Raw genomic sequence first — 19,181 nt, forward strand, 5'->3', positions numbered from 1 at the left:
TGTGGGCGTCAGACAGAAACAGACACTGTGCACTCGCCTTGTAGGGACTGAGGTGCAAGGCTGGGCAGCGGATACCCTTCAAAAGGCTGCCAGTGCCCTAAAGTGCAGCCACTCAGGAGTGGCTGAGATGGCACAGGCGACCCCCATGGAGCTCGGGGTCCTGCCATTCATTACTGGGCTGCAAGAACAGGTGGGAGGTAGGGACGGGCAACCACTCCTGACTCCCCACTGGCCTCTCTACAGGGCAGTCCCACGATGCCTCAAACGCCTCCACTGGTGGCCCCCGCCAGAAGTGGTCTCTGTCTCCCCTAAACACTGAACATCCTTAATTTTACCTCTTTGGGGACATACACTGTGTGGTCCGCTGGACTCAACAACATTGAAATCGACTCAACGGGCCGGGCTGCAATTCGAGTAGAGGGGCCGCAGCTGACTCCACCCTGCACCCCTCACAGTGCCCACTATGATGCTGGGCACAGCAGGTCTTCAACATGAATCTGACAAATGCAAAAGCAGGCTAGGCACTCGGGCCATATGATGACGTGCTTGGAATGGCGCTCCAGCCTGGAAGAGGCAGCTCTCATCAGCTGAGAAGACTTAATATCCTACTGTGCATTTGGTGTGACCTTTCTTTTTAAATTTTACTATGAATTATGCTATAGAAAATATTTAAGGTTTGGAAATGACGATCACCTGTGTACATTCTTCTGCGAGCTTAATCATGAAAAAAGGCAAAGTCGTGATCGACAAAGTAATGCCTGAGGCACCTGCTGGTGGCATCATTCCAGTGCCAGCCACCTGCACTTTATTCCCCAGACCATCGTTCGTAGGTATATCTCCCTAGGCCCACCCAAGGCACCCCTCAAACACTGCGTGGCCCCCTGCCTGACTTAATTTCTTAGAAGATGTTACTGGACCCTGTCTACTGACAAAAACTACCTCCTGTAATGTGAGTGGTACGGGCCAGTTTTTAAAAAGGGAATTTTTACTTTTCAATCTAACTCAGGAACACACTGGCTTAAGAGTGTTGTCTTGTTTTAAGTACTACTTTCAGAGATTAAATTTTCAATTCTCCAGTTCTTCAAACATCAATAATTTCTCAGGACCAATGGAAAAACCGCCCTGATGGCCACACGCCTGAAATTTTATCACTGACCATGAAGAAATGTACTTGATAGCGACTATACAAATCATTCCTCATTGGAAGAAAGATATTATATAATTCTAAGTACTGTTATGGGTAAAATATGAATTTATTAAAAGATGACATTCAAGAATGAACCTGAAAATACTCTCATCCCCAGCCTGTTTTGCTAGGTACAGAAGACTATTTGGATGGTGGCCCATACTGTGAATATTTCATCCACAGAATATAGAGAGCTTTCATTAGAACAAGAGAAAAAAACCTATAGTCCGGAGAACAAAAGCTAAGAGTTCCAAGTTTTAGTGACCATGTTTCCCATAGGGCTATTGTATCAGAAGAGTAATACTATATTTTTTTTCCATTCACAGATGGAAAAGAGTAAAATTTAGCTTTATTTAAGCCCAATAGCAATAACCTTGCAAGGGTTTCAGAAAAATGATACACATTTTACTGTGGGATAATGGGGACCATTAGTTATTAGGGAGAACAAATTATTCTCTTGCAATTCAACAGACTTATTCATTCCCTCATTTAATAGACTGTCCTCTCTCCTTTTCACTAAAACGACCTTCCTATACAGAACACCTGGCCGTGCAACATGCCACTAGACAGACTTCAGGAGGTACCTTGACGGGGAGAAATAGAGAATTTCCAAAGTGAAGCCACAGGATAAAACCAACACTTTATGCTTGCCTTTCATTTCAAGGAAAGCAGTATAAAAGCCACAGAAAAAGAGGTAGTGGAAAAATATAGCTGCTCTCCACAAAAGAGTCTTAAAATGAAAAATCTTGAACTTAATAATTTTCCTAAATGAAATTATGCCATTATTTCTGATTTCTTTGTACTAACGAAAAGGACAAAGTATCAAACTTCACTGAAGTTTCAACACTGTAATACGTTTCATTAATCAAAGATAAAAACTACATTAAAAGCAAAAGAATTATTTTATGTCTGTGATTAGGCAGTTGGAGGGCTTGTATTTTATGTATACATTTGTAGACTTCAACTTATTTAACGGTGTCAGTTCACTAACTGCAGTTTTTTTATATAAAGAAAACAGATTTAGAACTTTAAAAACAAATTACAGTAATTTTATGCCTGCAGCTTGCACCTCTTAGAAACCATGCACCCCCTAACACTCCCCTTACTTTCCCACCACTTTCCTATCTCCTCCCTCCGCCTCTAAAACCACAGGCTAACTGAGAACTGATAACAGGGCCCTGAAATCCCCTAGTAAATAGTGGCCACCCTCATTTTCACTCAGGCTGGAGGAATAAAGGACACAGATCAAAATGCAGCTCCCAAATTGGGCAGGGGGCAAACACCCGCAAGGATCTGCCTGACGAGCTTCAATGTTGTCTACAGATCTTCCTGCTGACCGGCACCTGCCGCCCTGCACTTCATTACTGTGGACCCTCCCATGAGGAAAGAGGGAGACAGAAAGGCCTAGAACATTTCGTACGAATGTTGAGAGGTACGTGGACACCACTGGGGATGGCAGGGGCTGAGGTGGGAGGAGGTAGACTTCACAGTGATGACAACCTCACGTGTTTTCAGCAGAAAAACTGCTGTCAAGTAGCAGAAGAGAAAAATGGGAGAAAAGATATGAGGGGGAGCGGAAGCAGCTCCTTCAGGGCCAAAAACACAAGCCCTTCCGGCAGCTTGAAGTGGCTACCTGGCACCAAGAGCTTTCCGGTGATGGCGCAGGAGAGCTGGGGCTGTGTGGGGACCACCATAAGCATGAAGGGGCCCCTCTGTAGACTGAGACTGGTCAGTAATAACACGAACCCTCTGAACGGGGGCCCACTAGGCTACTGGCTTTGAAAATCATTTGTGAAAACTGGACTCCTAAGACAGCTGTAATTACGAGAAAGTTGGTTTTTAAGCAAGTCAAAATCTGCCCACTGTTTAATTTATATAAAAGTGATCTTCAATATGACCCCAGAAGCAATGACATCAGTCTGGTCTCCTCCTGGCACCTGTCCACCGGCCAGGCTCCACTACCCTTATTCTCTATCTCTTTTGCTAAAATACAAGGCTCCACGCTTATATCTGTTAAGTGTCCTTCACGATACGGGGCTTGTTCCATCTATCCCTCCTCAGCTCTGGGCCCCCAGGAAATTCAGAACCAAAGAAAGAGATGGGCAACAGTGAGCCTTTGGACCAGGTTCTTGATGATACCGATGGAAAACCTGGAAGATCTACTCTAAAAACACAAATGCTTTTGCTCAGGGCTTTTCAGCAGTGTGGGGGTTCGCAGTTGGGAGAGGAGGGAGCACAAGGAAGATGACGCTCCCATGCCTTCATGTCCACGCCACCCCACTCCCGGCTGAGGATGAATGTCATGGCCTCTCAGAGCTAAGAAGAGGCAGTGGTTACAAGCACAAGCTTTGGAGTCACAGAGAGCAAGGTCCCAGTCCAACCACAGCTGGCCACTTACCAGCCATGTGACAAGACCAAGTTAGTTACCTCTCTAAGCCTCAGCTTTCTTCTCTATACAATGGAGGAAATACAACAGGTCCTCATGGGGTTATTGAAAGGATGAAATGAGACAACATATGCAAAGTACTTATTACAGTTTCTGATAGAGTAAGCACTCAAGGCAGGAGAGAAAAAAGAAGGAAGCTAAAAAATATTGTGCACTTACACTCCCTCCTCCCAGCTGAGGATTTATAAACATCATCAAATACAACTTAACTTTGAGAATACATTATATGATGATTTGGGTAGCAGAATTTTGTCTTCCTAATTATGTTTTGCTTAGGCAAATGTCAGAAATGAGTTTCCACTTCCAGAGCAGACACTGATGGGAGAGTGGAGACAGTGGGGGGCTGGGGGGGAGGAGCTCAGAAACATATTCAGTGTGGAAAATATGTGACTTGATGACTCATCTGTCCAATCTCAATCCACAAATGCACTCTGACCACTAATGACATGCAAATCTTAAGGACTGGAGGAGTTGGGACATATTAATGCAGAAGCCTGGCAGGGGGCTGGAGCATGGCCACAATCGGCACTTGGTGAGCACCGCCCCCCAGGCCTGTGCGGAGCATCTCTCCACCACCTAACCACTCCGTCAGAGCAACTCTAATTTATGACACCAGAAGCCAAGGCTGAGAGCAAGCTCTAGAGGCTTGCCAAAGCCACAGAGCTTGTGAACAAGAGAACCAGAGTTTGAATCTAGACCCCAAAGGTCATGTCTTAAGCCAGACTTTCCAATGAGAGGAAGGGAAGAATTTTCCATGAAGCAGGGACAGATTTAGTGATGCCATATTTAGGGGACCCTGAATACACTAAAGAAGATGTCAGGCTAGAAATACAGGTTGGAGCTAGAAAGTTAGTCTATAACTGCCAAAGTCAGAGACTGCAAGCTGTCAGTGACATCTGGACTGTACTTATAGATAGGGAGGGGCCAGCTATTCTGAAAATCTTCATCTCTGTGTACAATGGGATAGAGAGTGGAGACCTTAAGGCAGTGTAACTCTCAACATGCTGGTCGTCTAGGAATGAAATCAGGACTGGTTATGAAATATATTTCTAAGTAGGAGATGATAATCTGGTGACACGGCTTTGAGGTTTCAGGGTTGGCTGGCACCACCACAGAAGATGAGAAATTAGTCACCAACTAACTCCTAAAAGATAACAAGTCCAGTTTTAGAAGACTTTTTAAAAAACAAGAGCAGGATACTCAAAAGGGAATCGAATACTAAAGAAGTTAAACTTCTTTTACTTTTTACTTCATATGAAAACACACTGAGAGACTGAGACAAGATGAAACAATAATCAAGATACAATGAATCTCATTATTAATGGAAGCTCACTGATTAAAGCCACAATGGTGTAAGGTCAGAGACTAGAACAACACCTAAAATGTTCTCTTATCCTTTCTTTCGCCTTCTCTCTCCCCTGAGCATCAGCTGACTGAATGCCTACTCTGGCATGTGCTTACATAGGTAGCAAGTTTGTGGGGTTCTTAGTCTAGCAGGGGAGACAGACATTAACCAAACAAGCACAAAAATAAATGCCCAACTATAAACGAAGACGTGCTCAACACAGCACTGTGCCTCTGAACCAGGCTCACGATAGACCAGGGAGGACCGCGCGTGCTGCTGCCGCCTGGTGATGAGCTAGGTGAGCTCGGACACTTACCTAACCACGTTGCAATGAGGACAGCATCAATTCCGTCTATTGGCTCACAGATTCGAGACACGACTGGGTGGATCTGCTGGGCCAGGTAGTATTGGGTGTCAATGGTTAAATTGTCCTGCTTCTGCAGCTGCTCGGGTGCATAGGCCCTCTGACCCGCAGTGAGGTTTGACCCATCCTACAAGAGGACAGGGTACAGGGAAAGCTGTGAGAAATTCAATCACAAACACTGGCTTGGTCAAAAAGGGGGACAACAATTCCAATTTTATATATTCAATTCCAAATACCAAGAAGTCCTTTTGACCTATTGGTGAACATTTCATATGCATCTAACAGTAGGAAGATCAAGGAGAACAGCTCGCCCACTGTCCAAGAATGTAAATCCAGCATGTGTTGTGTTCTATTTTTTGTTGAAACACGAAACCAACAAGATGGCATGACTAGATTAAATAATTCCACCTGCCATATCACAGAAACACACCGAGAAGACCTGCTAACAAAGGCCTTTTAGGAGTCATGATAAAAACAAAACATGTGTGACCCTTTTTATTATGTTAATGTAATCCCTCCGTGCAAGAATTTCAGTCATAGCATCATCTTAAAGATGAGGTGTGTGTCTCTATCTCTTGATGAGAGCTAGCTGTATCACTGTGATGCAAATGACAGGGGAACAAAGCCCAAGAGTGGTAACTTATGTACAAGATATAATAAAGTTAAGGACATCTCCTTGGTAGACTAGAGTGCTCTAGAAGCAAAATGTTTGGCCAATGGAATGAAGGGCATATCATTTTGTGCTGTTTGCATGGTCCTTCCTCAAGGAAAGGCAGGTGGGTCAGACAGCCTCTTTTCAAGGGCTTCCTCTTTACTCTCTAAAAATAAAAGTTATGAAATTCTATATAATTGGCCCACATACAGTCCTGCGGGTGATGTCACCATGATCAAAAAGCGATCACTCTACTGGACTAACATCCAACTACTCACTCCACTCTTTTCCCTTGTCCGCAACAACAGAATGTAATATTCAGATTCGGAAATTATAACTATTCACAGTGCTCAGCTGCTCTGCAAAACTGATTATAATGTGAATCTTATTCTTTCATTCCCGCTACAATCAGTCCCTTCTCAGCGCAGCGCCCAGCCCAAAGCAGAGGCAACCTTCCTGTACTGCTATCTTACCAGAAATTGGAGGCAGCGGCCTCTTCCTCTGGCCAGGCGTCAGATGGAAATAAACTGGGTTATTTATCAACTAGACTCTTTCTATGCTAAGACATAATGAAATAACTAGAAAGGAAGCAAATCTCAGATTCAAAGACTTGCTTATAATTATTTTTCAGGAGTTCACAATACAGGAGAAGAAATTAGGTAGAATTAATCAACTTTAATTGTTGCCTTTTTAGAAGTTTGAATTGTTAGATGAGAGGAAAGTGACAGCCAACGACAAAAAGAGTGAAAAATCCTTGGGCACTGTCTTTATGCACCATAACTGAATCAGACTGCCTTTTAACAAGCACATGAACTCTGATTGATTTATAGAATTGTATTGTTTTTTAAAACTGATCTGTCCGTAAGGTTACAGTAATGTTGAGCTTGATGATTTTTAATAATGAGTAAAAATCAAATTTGTAGAGGCAAATTTTTTTTTCCAAAGCGTTCGAATTACTTTCCAGTATTCATTAGATGTTCTCATGTAAGGTATGTCTGTAAAAAAAGAAGCGGGTGAAAATTTCTAAGCATAGTCTTTAAATATCCACACAAAAGACTAGTTTTAACAGTGACTCAAACATATTTCCTATTGAATTTTAAAAATCTGAGCTTAAACATGACTAAATTCAAAAGAATTGCTAAGATGACAGGTTTCCCTGTGTTCTGTTGGAGAAACATTTGGGCTATGACATAAGATATATCCCTCAGAGACCTAATCCTCAAATCTAGCAAGATCCCACGGAAGGTACAAAAACACATGACATACACCGTTAAGAAGCAATGCTGGTCTTCTTTGAAGTGCCCATATAGTAATTTGGGAACTTCACAAAGTACATACTTTACAGAGACAACCAGGTGCAGTCAACTCATTCAAAACTGTGTAGTCATCTTTAGAAGAAAACTAACGGAAAAAAAATTTTTTGCCAGGTGACCAGAGGGCCCCTTAAATCAATTATATTAAAAGCATGCCTTATGAAAATGATGTTCAATGAAAGTTAAATAATTAAGGATTTAAAACTTAACCAGCAAGTGGAAGTGGACTTAAGATCTCAACGAATAATTCACACAGGTTTTAGAAGATTACGAACTACAACATAAATTACAGACCAAAAACACTACTCTCTGAACTAATCTGAATTTATAGTCTGAATAAATTATCAATAGAGTAGAGCACTATATTCAAAATGTAAATTTTAAACAAAACAGAACCGGTTTTGGAGACAGGCTATTCTTAGAGGGCACCCTTTCTTACAGTAGCAAATAGCTCTGTTAAAAATGTGCCATCATACATTTTCAGAAACACATTCTAAAAATGTTGGTTGTGTTAGGAAAGAGAGTAATTTGAGTGCTTAAAAGCAAAAGAGGTAGGCAGCTTTGGTTAGCAAACATGCTGAAAGTGGGCAGGCCCCACTGCTAGGGGACAAAGGCAAATTCGAGTCCTACAGCTTTTCTTGGGATATAGTGAGAAAAACAAATCAATGAAAGAAACATGAACTGTTCTTTTAACAAGCAAGCGGGTCAAGATTCAGCACCAGTTAAATGGGGAAAGGGGTGAAAATACATCAAACTGGATTTACTGTACTACACGGCATTTTGAGCTTTTCTTTTATTGTTAAGACCTGAGAAGATGAAATCAAAAGACCTAATATTTGGACATCAAGGAACATAAGCCTGACTTTTAAATACATCAATCACATGACCACGCATCTCCATTACAGGTTTACCCAAAACATAATTGTAGCTTGATATCATTTTCAGATGCTGTTTCACAGAACCTACATCATTTTTAAAAGTTATATGCTGCCATCTGCTCCTGTCACTAATAATCTGAGAGCTTTTCCATGTATGTGAAGATATAAGTGAAAAAAAAAAACTAGCCTATTTACCAAAATCTTTATTTGCATAATATGAAAATTGTTTTTTTGAGATGAGACTTGTCAGAGGCAATATGCAAAAAGCACATTAAGGACTTGAGCGAGTCAGACATTTATGGAAATATTTTCCTGCAGGAATTGGCTTTCTGTAACAGTTCTTAATCAAGGGTAACCCTAGGAGGGAGACAGAGTCAAGTGCTGATTCCTGTCCATGTAGTTAAATCATTTGTTATGTACATCATCTACAGTACTGAGCAGATATTAGCAGATGACTTTTAAATTCTGAAGACTCTCTGATTTTAAAACACATTGTAGTTTGACAGAGATCAATCACATTGCAGTGAAGTTTAAGGCTTATATAGTTTTTTTAGTATAATAACAAAAAGCAATAATTAATTAAAAAGAAGCAGTCTTATTCAGATGGTAAATAGACCATAGCATAGTAGTTGTAAAGAATCTGGATAGAGGTTTGGCTTTGACTTTTTTTTGTTAAACAGGGAGAAGGGATGAGACCTCTCCTTTGTTCCAACTGGAGTTAAGTGCTTTCAAAGGGGAAAAAAAAAGCTCTTCTGTCCTACTCTTTCTCCTCATCCCTGTTAGACACGCTACATGCTACACTCAAGAAACTGACTAGGGGTTTAAAACTGTTCTAGAAGCCTTAGAAGTTCCTTAGAGGTGAAACAGGGAGAAGTCAAAGAGGTGGGTTCTAGGCTCCCTCCACTCAAAATAAAGTCAAAAAAGGAACTGGTTAGATAATCTGTGTTTTCTTCATAAGGCATGTTTTTAGGATCTCTTACCTTTCTCCATACAATCATGCATTTCATATTTTTTTAAGTAATTATGTGAACACAGGCCAGTGAAAAATGCATTTGCTCTCTTTACCAATATTCATGGTGGAACCTGATGCAAAAGGAATGATAAAGGAGTATTGCTGGATATATGGCCAAACTGCGACACACTGTCACTCACATTAACTTGCGGCTGCGACAGTGGCTACTGTTACAAAGCTGTCTCACCAAAACAATTTCACTGGTCTTAAATGTGTTATGAAAATTTTAATAAAGTATGTCACATTCCTGACTAATGTTTCTAAATGCTGTGAAACCAACCAAGACCAAACCCTCTCTGCAGAGCATCTTGGAAGAGCACTAAGACACTGTGCTCACACGGACCCCAGCACGGGCTCTTCAGCGCTAGGAGACGCTCATTCATTACGACAGTTGTACCTGACAGATGACGTACGACACAGTATCTCCAGCTTTCATTTTTCTGCCTCCTTGAGAATTTATCCAGAGGGCAACATGGACATGAGGTAGGCTTTTTTTATCAGGGTAATCCTGGGGATCCTTTGTCAATGCCTAAAAGAGAAAAAGAGGGAACAAAAAGCCTCAAACTTTAAAATAAAGCCCTTCTTGAGCAGACACACACTAAATACCTCTTTGCTAGAATCATACCAGCCACCTGAATACAAAAATGACAGAAGCAGTAGGTACAAAACCCTGCCACGGAAGCTTTAGCCATTCCATCCTCCAGGCTCCTCTCTCCTTCACTGAGGAACTAATATAACCAGGTGTAACCCTGACAAAAAAGAAGTAAGAATTTCTGGGCCATGGCACATAATAGTCGGATATAAAAATTAAGGGGATAAATTCAGTCTCTTATACAGTTTGAGTTTCTCCTAATGTTTGCACTTCTCTCACTGAATTAACTGATTAGTTAAGACTGATGGATAACGGTTACTCTGATTTAATGATCTGTTTCTCAAAGGTTTCTCGAGCCTAAATAAATCCCAAAGGCACCAGAAATCACTGGATTTACTCACACTGTCAACTTAAGCTCTCCGAAGGCAGGCTGAGTAAGTTTGAAACAGAAAGTAAGCCCCACGAGAGCAGGAACGCGTCAGCCTCGCTCACAGCTGCACTCAGTGCTCAGAATGACTCTTGGCGTGCAGCAGCAACCAAATGCTTGCAGAAGAAATTATTTTGCTCGCGCTGCAATAATTCACTAAGTTCAAGCACTGTAAAGTACCACAAGATGAGTAAGACGGTCACTGGTCCTAAGTCATCTGCTACTCGTAGACGACTCCTCGTTCCACAAAAAAACAAAGCAAAACAAAACAAAAACACCTCTCTAAAATAAGCTACAAGTGCCAGAAGGGAGATGTGAACAAAGTGTTTACGGAGAGTTTAGAGAGGCAAAGATCACTTCCATCCGAGAGCAGAAATCATGGAAGAAAAAGAACAAGTTGGCACATGAAGGAAAAAACAGATTTTAAGAAAAGATAACAGGGGCAAGAACACTCAAGCAGAGAGAAAAAGCAGAAGTTAAAAGCAAGAGGTGAGGAAAAATACAGTCTACTGGACTGGAACTCAATACGCACAAAGGGAAGGAGGGGGATTTCTAGCTCTGTGAGGGGTGGGTTTCAAAAGACAAGAGAAGGACAGGGAATAGCATGCTGTGTGTCCAGATCATGAAATGTGGTTCCCAACAACCTTTCAGGGAGTCAAAATGACTTTCCCAACAATACTACTCGCACTAGTGATGCAGAAGCAGTGGTCAGTAAAGGTGCCGATGCCTTATACGCATGAACCTGGACGGCAGCACCAAACTGCGCTAATCGTCATTGTAGTCTTCACCACCACAGTTTTTTTAACCTCTTGAACCTTGAGTACAAAACTAAAATTTTGTGACAAAATGGGACGTATGCACAAGGCATATCCATTGTAGACTGAAGAACAAAGGTTGCTCCAAGAAATGCACTTGTGCAGTTGCTTGAGTTGCAAGCTAAACTAGCTGCCTTTTTCACAGAACACAACTTTTACTTGAAAGAATGACAGGCCAAGTACTGTTACTCTGACTTGTGTATCTGGCAATCACTCAAAAAAGAACCAAGTGAGCCTGCCATTTCAAGGAAAACACTTGACAGTATACATTGCCTACGATAAACCTGAAGCTACCAGGCACAAATTAGAATTTTGGAAAATTTGTTTCTACTTTTGTGAGCTTGACAGCTTCCCAATACTTAAAAGATTTTTCTGGTGATATATATAGGAATATTCTAAAATGTGGTTTTTGATAATGCACAATGAAATATATCATCATTTGGAACATCTGTAAAACTCAGGGACCAGACATTTAATAAATGAGCGATGTATAATATCATGTATGGGAAAAATACCACTCAAAGCACCACACAAAGAGGTTTTAATGTAACAGAGTATGAAAAGTTCACCGATACAGTTTCATATTTCCACATTACAAATAGCCTTTCAGAAAATACCACTTGTTTATAAAAGAGTATCAGTGTAGAATCAAGGAACAAACCACGATCTCAAAAAATTACTGAAATACTGCTCCTTCTGCCAACTACATATTTGTGTGAAACTGGATATTCTTCCTATACTTCAACCAACACCACACATCACAACAGAGTGGATGCCCAACCAGACACGAGAATCCAGGTGTCTTCTACTAAACTAGACATTAAAGAGATTTGCAAAATTGCAAAATGACGTAATTTCTCTGGCTAATTTTTCTTCATTTTGAAATATATAATTTTTTTCATGGAGAAATTGTATTTTTTCAATTACATAATGGGTTCATTGATTTTTAAATAAATTAATAAATGCTTTTTAATTTTGCTGTTTCAATTTCTAACAGTAAATATCAGTGTGAGCTATAGACACAAAAGCTCTTGCAGTCCTCAATTATTTTAAGAGTGTGAAATGTCCTGAGACCAGGAAAGGTGAGAATTCTGTCGTAGAATAAAGCAGGTTCTCCCACACGGCCGCACACCCTGGGTTATGTACTTTCTAAATCACATACTCAGTAGAGGAGAGTGCCTAGGAGATTCTCCAAGTATTTGAATCTCCTCAAACCTGCATTATGCGAAGTCTTGATTGACTTGGATGGGTAATACTGCACAGAAATCTTAATCAATATAACTCTACTTAAGAAAACTGTTATCTTCTTCAACTGACTATACTTCAATGCAATGTTAAGAAATTCTGAATTTCATCTGACATACTTTCCAGTTATTAGATTGGGGCTATTTGGAGATTTTACAAGATAGTTTTAGAAGCCTTGATTTTCCTAAAAAAATGCTTCCTGGCGGTTTAGGCTCAAGTTAGCCAGGGCTATATGAATCAACTGTGAAGTATTCTGTGTTACTTTATGAAATATATTTATGCTAAGATTGCAGTAGTTCAGAAAATCACACAGTGTCTTTCAGTTGCTTTGGTCAACAAGGGCTGAAATCTCTATGAAGGTAGATCTCACCACATTACCCCTCCACCCTAGGCTTACCTTCCATTTTCAAGCTCTATCAATATCACAAAATCACTCAATCTACCTACATACCTATCTACATTCTATTCTAAGACCATCCACAACCAGTCACATACATACTCTTCGATTTCACTCTCCTTTGAAAATGACAAAATGTAAAAACTGAATTACTCACAAGTTTTACATAGTACAAGTATTCAGACAAATGTTAATCAAGACAGTCACTTTTGATATATAAATAGTTCAATGTAAACAGGCATAGGAATAACCATTACATAAACAATCCTTTCATCAGACTTTACTGTATTTATGTCAACACTGCAGAAATTCTTCTTTATAAAAAAAGTGTAAGAGCATGGGATAGTAAGTACCTTTGTTAGACTATAAGCATCTTGAAAATACCAACCATGTTTCGCTTATTCAACTTTATATCCCAGAATCTAGCACTGTGCACACGTTTGATGAATGGATGATTAAAGCAAAGGAATTCTTTTAGCGCTCATTGAACAACTATTATTTGCCAGCTACTATGCCAAGTGAAATAGAAAATATAAAGACAGTAAGTCACAGTTTCAGTTCTGCCACAGAAAAGTGTATTCACGGCACTGACCACTAAGTATTAACTAGTACTGTTATTATTAATGATAGTGTCACTAAAAGTTGATCATTACTGGAGCTCAGTGATGGATCCATGGGTGTTCATGATGCTATTCTCTTTACTTCTGTATAAGCTTAAAAATTTTGATAATAGGAACTTCAAATAGCAAGACTGTAGACTGTTCAACAGAACTCAGAGACTGCCAATGTGTCTATGAGTTGAGTTTCTCAGCACACTAGTGATACTGCGTCATCACCCACGTGAGAGGATGACAACATGGGCCCATGACCCATGAGGACATGTACTCAGTGTTCTTTTGCCAATAGTGTGGTCATATTTGGGCTCAGCCTTCCAAACTTGTGCCTGGAATCCCTGGCAACATAGTGCCCACATATCTAAGAAGGTAGACAGTGTTGGGGATACCATCTGCATAATTGATGCAAAAACTGATCAAAGCAAGACTGAGGTAGTAACTCTTATTCATGCAAATTTTTGAGACACAGTAAAATCTGAACAGAAACTACTTTCTAGTGTCACAAGTGATTCCATGCCAGTAGGCATACAGTGCATCACTTAAAGTGAAGAGCTAGTCCCAAGGTACACGTCTTCTTATATTTCTAATTTTTTGTATATTTCATATATAAATGAATGTCTTCTTTTGTGACGTTAAAGACGTCACGGTTAAGAGGTAGGAAACAAATGACTTACCTAAGAATAAACACAAATTGTAAGGATATACATAGAAAATATTCATTCTCTCTAGGAATCAAATAAATGCAAATTAAATCCAATGGTAAAATACAGTTTCATATCCACTATGGTAGCAACATCTTACTTAAACATGAGCAGTGATAGTATCACCAATGAAATATCACCACTACAAGCAAATCAGCAAATCTGTGGTGAAACTGGCACATACATTTTGTTATTATCAACTGTTATTACTCTTTTGCCAAGCAATCTGGCAAGAGCCATATAGATCTTCTTATCTTTTGACTCAAATATTTCCCTTTAAGGAACCTAAACTAAGATAGCAATTCATCCAAAAGCAAAAAAGGCAAATGAATAAAGATGTTCAATATAGTTATTTACAATAGCAATAATGTCCATAATCAAGCAAAAATTTTTAAAGATATACCAGCGAAATATAAAAATTAGCAGGATGATTTTTAAGATTAATACAGAAATGTAGAAAAATCTGTTCATGTTAAGTGAAAACAAGTCTCAAAATAATATACATTATAATTGCTGTCATGTAAAACTATGTTTTAAAGAGTAAGGAAATGTGCAAATATGACAAGCATTACTTTAGTATAGGGGTGTTATGAATGAGTTTTAATTCTGAAACTTCCATTTAATGCCATCATGAGATTCTTTTTCATTAAAATTCCTTTTAGTATGAGCTTTGACAATAAAATCTATTTATCACAAAATGGGTAAAATGGTATTTGCAAAATGAGCTGAATATGTAAGGATACTCTTTCTAAATGAAAAAGAGAAATCTGTAACCTAACATCTTGTATTACACAGCACTTTTGGAAACCAAGATTTTATTTTTCAAATTAGGTAAGAAAAAATATTCCCTATTTCAACAACTAAGACTAACCATAAAGTATAACTTATATAGTTAAAAAAAAAAAAAAAAGCACAAGAGCTTTGAATATACAGAACGTGCTAGCGCCATCTTAATTCTAAATAACAATGTCTAAAAATGCCTTCTGATTACAGTACCTCTAAGGATCATCTTCTGTAAAGTTACACAAACACACACCCCCTCTGTGTCTCTAAGCTTACAGGCCTGCCCCAAAAACAACTGTAACTGAGGAAGACTGTGAAGAAGGAAATGCTCTCCAGTCCCTGAAACACTAACATATGACTCCACAGAACCTCTAAACGCAGGGCTCCCACGACGTAAGTGAGGAACGGAGAAGGAGGGCCCGGTGACAGGCGGGGGTGCATCAGGGCTGGGCACAGAAGAGGGCAATGCTAATGCTCAATCTGTGAGATAGTTGTTAAGCAGCTAGATAAATAAATTCACGAGCTAGAATTTATTTCAATTGCAAGGATGAGGTGGTCCTTCAGCTATGTGAAGGAGGAGGAAACACACGGCAGCAGCTGGGCTCGGCAATAAATGCCACATTTACCTTGTTAATTTCAAACTGGCTCACTGGGACACTGCCATTTAGCACGTTTTCTCCAATTTCTATTAACCTCTTCTGAATGTTTTCCACTATAGTGTCCCGACTTTGATCCGAAAGAATCTGGCCAATGACAAAGCTGCACAAAAAAAAAAAAAAAGGATTGATTTTTCAATATCATACTTTATTAATAAAGGAGAGAAAAGGAAGATAAATGTGATTAGATTAACATGTGGAGAAGAACTGGACTAAAAGCTAACATGAGGGTTAATGTCCAAAAGGCCATTAAGGCCATTACTATTTGTTTTTTAACATTAACTCTACCAAAGGTTGCCAACCTTGCAATGTCAGGTCTGCCCTTAAATACACAGATCTTTTTTTTTTTAAAAACGAGGCAGCTAATGCTTCACACAAAATGTGGACAGAGAAAGGCATGTGTTCCATTGGATTTTTATGCAATTACAAAATTCCCAAGCAGTTCTATTCTCCGTGTAGGGTAAAATTTTAGAGGCTAAATATTTCACTTTCCTCATGAAGCACCAAGATATTATATCTAATGTCAACCCACCTGAGATGACCACTGGCTAGGAAAATAGGAATATAAAGTTCTTTATGCAAATTTTTTAAAAACCCGAAGATTTCACTTTTCTCTCTTAAAAGCTTCATTATATTTCTCAGTGTTCTCGAATTGCATGCTATCCCTCAAAAACTTCATGTTGTTCTAACCAGACACCACCCCCCCCGCCAAAATAAAAAGGAAAAAAAGGAGTAAGGAAGCCAGTATTTTATCCATTTCTGAGAAAATGCAGAGCGAGGGTTTGACAGCTGCATTATAATTTGTCAGAAAAAGAACCCTGACAAAAACATTTGTATAGCTTTAATTACTAATACATTTCTAACTCAGAGAAATTTACTTCTATTATGATGCATCTTTTCTTAGAAAACACAAAGCTGAAGAGAACACTCTAATCGACAGTCTATACAAAGTAGTTTCATCTTTGGGTACGTTTGGGGGCAATGAAGCATTTCAAACTATATTTCACAAGAGGCTAACAGTGACCCAGACTCAGATGATCAACTCTGCCTAATCAAGAGTAGTTTTGCAGAAGCAACAATTGCTCAATCTCCCAACTTGAACACAAGAGGAAGACAGGGAAACAAGTAAAAACTGCTGGTATTCAGCAATAGTAAAATCAATCTAAAATTTTGCTTTAAAAAAAAAATTCATCTATTTTCAGAATTGGTTAGGTTCACAAAGCAGGAATTACCTGGAAAGATGGTACAAAAAGCACCTAATGACTTGTCTTTTTAAGATGGGTGCTTTATAAGTTAATGTAGCCCTAAAAACAAACAAACAGGTCTTCTTATCACAATCTTTAGTCTTGGGTGCAAAGCTAGGGGGTCGGTCATGACATTTATTATTTTGGAGGCACATATGGTATTTGAGAACTACCTCTTAAATTAACCTGGGATGAGTAAGAATCTTTACACACAAATGATACAGTCGGGGCCAAAGTCTCACTCCATGGCCCACTTTGAATCCTAGAACATTTTAAGCCACAACATGGGGACACTTTAACAATTACGATCCTAAGGAGGCACTAGGAAGATTCAGGAGCACAACACAAGGCACTTTTTAATAGAAACAGTATAGCAAAACAAAACAAAAACAAGCTAACATCAATGAAAAGTAATGTTGTAATCGTCTAAAATGTGAAGGTTTACCCTCACTGTGAGTTGAAACTCATAAGGTGCATGTTACAGCAAGCATCTCTTACTGAACAAGTTTGGCTTTGTTTAAGTTTTATCCTATCTGTAAAATTCCACTCCAAGTTAAGTAAGAATTGTTAATATGCAATGATAACAGTAACAAAAAAAAAAGTTGTGTACTTGTGCTTGGCCGAATCAAAGTGTTCTCCACGTCATTAATGCTTGAATTTTTTTAAAGAGAAAAAACAAAAGCAAAAACAAAAGCTGAACTCACTTTCCAGTGTCTTTAGCAAGATCACACCAATCTCTTCTAACTATATCTAATCCTTTCACCTCCTGTTTGGTGACGTAATTCCCATCCGATGTTGGCTCGACAACCAGAGCAGCGTATTTCTTTTTCTTCAACAGTAGCAGAGACTTAAAAATACCATCAATGTCTATTTCAAGCAGTTTGTACAACTTATTCACTTCACTTTTTACCTGTGAAAATTTCAACCATTAGTTAGTGCTAGCTTCTCAAACATCAAACAAGGAGAAGATGAACATTGCTACAAATTGCCAAGAGTTAATCTGAACAGAACCTGAAGTCACACAAGGCTAGAAGGCATTTACTTAGGTCATATGGGACATGATATTATATTGGGTATGATTCAAGAGCTTCAAAAAAGCACAGGGAGAAAAACAGACAAAAAGATACATAGACAATAATATAAATATATCATCCCACTCAACCAAAAGATAGAACTGGCAGGCTCAGTCACAGGAAATTTATGAAAATTCTCAAGTAGTCTTTTTTTAATCTAAAAACTGAATGTATAAGTACTTACCTTCAAACTACCGAATCAGATTAGATAGTCTAACAACTAGACACATGACCAATAAAACTTTGAGAGTAAAATAGTGTCTAAGATCTCCCTATACCTCCCAAAGCACCTTGAATATAAGCAAATAACTCTCTGCTGAACAAATAAATGAACAGCTACTTGCTCTTTATTGACAAGGTCAAGGCACAGACTGTCACCTCTAGCGACGGTCCAATGAGTACAGTAATGTCAAGCCTGCTCTCAAGTAAAGACTATAGTTCAAATTTCACACATTTTACGGGGAAAAGACAGGAAGCTGTTAGCTTGTAAGATGATATCTTAGTTTTAGTTTATTGGAACAACATCTAACATAGCAAGTGTTGAAGAAACACTTGCTAACTATGAACTGCAACTAGGAGGCTACAAATGATTATTTTTAAATGTCCCCTTGACTCTTCAAATATATTTTAAGTACTCCTGTAAAAATTACAGATGTATGTGTATTATGTATGTATGTAGGTAGGTATTTATCCTTATCTATCACTGTATAAAATGCATCTGAATACTACTTGAGATGTATTTCTACTTATGAATGACAATGTGATAAGTTCCAACATGATCACATCTTAAACTGAGACTGTTTACAAAAGTAAAACATATCTATCACTTAAGGAAGAAAAAAATTCCTTTTGAATTTTACCCTGAAAACAAACAACTGGAGCAGAAGTTAAGAAATATAAAAAAGGATGAAGAAATGAAGGCATCAAGTTCATTATTTTCAGAAGGATACACATGGACATGAACAGGAATTTATGAAGTTCCATGTACACATGGAATTCATGAAAGCAGGTAAAATGGATAGTTTCATCAAATTATCTCACCTTGTTTCCCAGTTTAAATACTTCCTCCAGATTGGTACTATTGGTGTTTATCATAATTGAATCTGTATCTCCATAAATAACTTCAAGATTCATCTAATAAAAAGCAACAATTATGAAAATTAATAAGTGACCATTACACACAGTGAAACTCAAGATTTTCCATACTATAGAAATTGCAGGTTCCAGATGAATTTTCAAAAGTCTGTGCTTATTCCTATCCATACTGTCACTGTACAATCGAAGACTAAACCTCAGTAAGCCAGAAAGGCTAGCACTGCCACATTAAGAAAATCTCCCTCATTTCCTTAAAACAAACAGAAGAGTGGCAGGGGAAGTATCCACTTCCAAATGAATTAAAATGTGGGACTGAATAATATAAAGAAAGAGATGAGACGAG

The 19,181-nt window shown here is 38.9% G+C and overlaps 1 protein-coding gene across 5 annotated transcripts in view; it reads right to left on the bottom strand.

The window, feature by feature from the left end:
• Nucleotides 1-19,181, bottom strand: part of POLA1 (DNA polymerase alpha 1, catalytic subunit) — a 281,095-nt gene that overhangs the window by 158,822 nt on the left and 103,092 nt on the right. For all 5 annotated transcript variants that reach the window (XR_004318259.1, XM_032475944.1, XM_032475943.1 and 2 more), the window contains 5 exons: nt 18,785-18,877; nt 17,375-17,580; nt 15,397-15,529; nt 9,594-9,725; nt 5,294-5,468 (listed from right to left, as the gene is read on the bottom strand). Coding sequence is in view for 4 of the 5 variants with exons in the window: in XM_032475944.1 (XP_032331835.1) it covers nt 5,294-5,468; nt 9,594-9,725; nt 15,397-15,529; nt 17,375-17,580; nt 18,785-18,877 (739 nt within the window). In the remaining variant the exon portion in view is untranslated. The remainder of the gene's footprint in view (nt 1-5,293; nt 5,469-9,593; nt 9,726-15,396; nt 15,530-17,374; nt 17,581-18,784; nt 18,878-19,181) is intronic.

This window comes from Camelus ferus, chromosome X (genome assembly GCF_009834535.1).
Source record: "Camelus ferus isolate YT-003-E chromosome X, BCGSAC_Cfer_1.0, whole genome shotgun sequence".
Lineage (NCBI taxonomy): Eukaryota > Metazoa > Chordata > Mammalia > Artiodactyla > Camelidae > Camelus > Camelus ferus.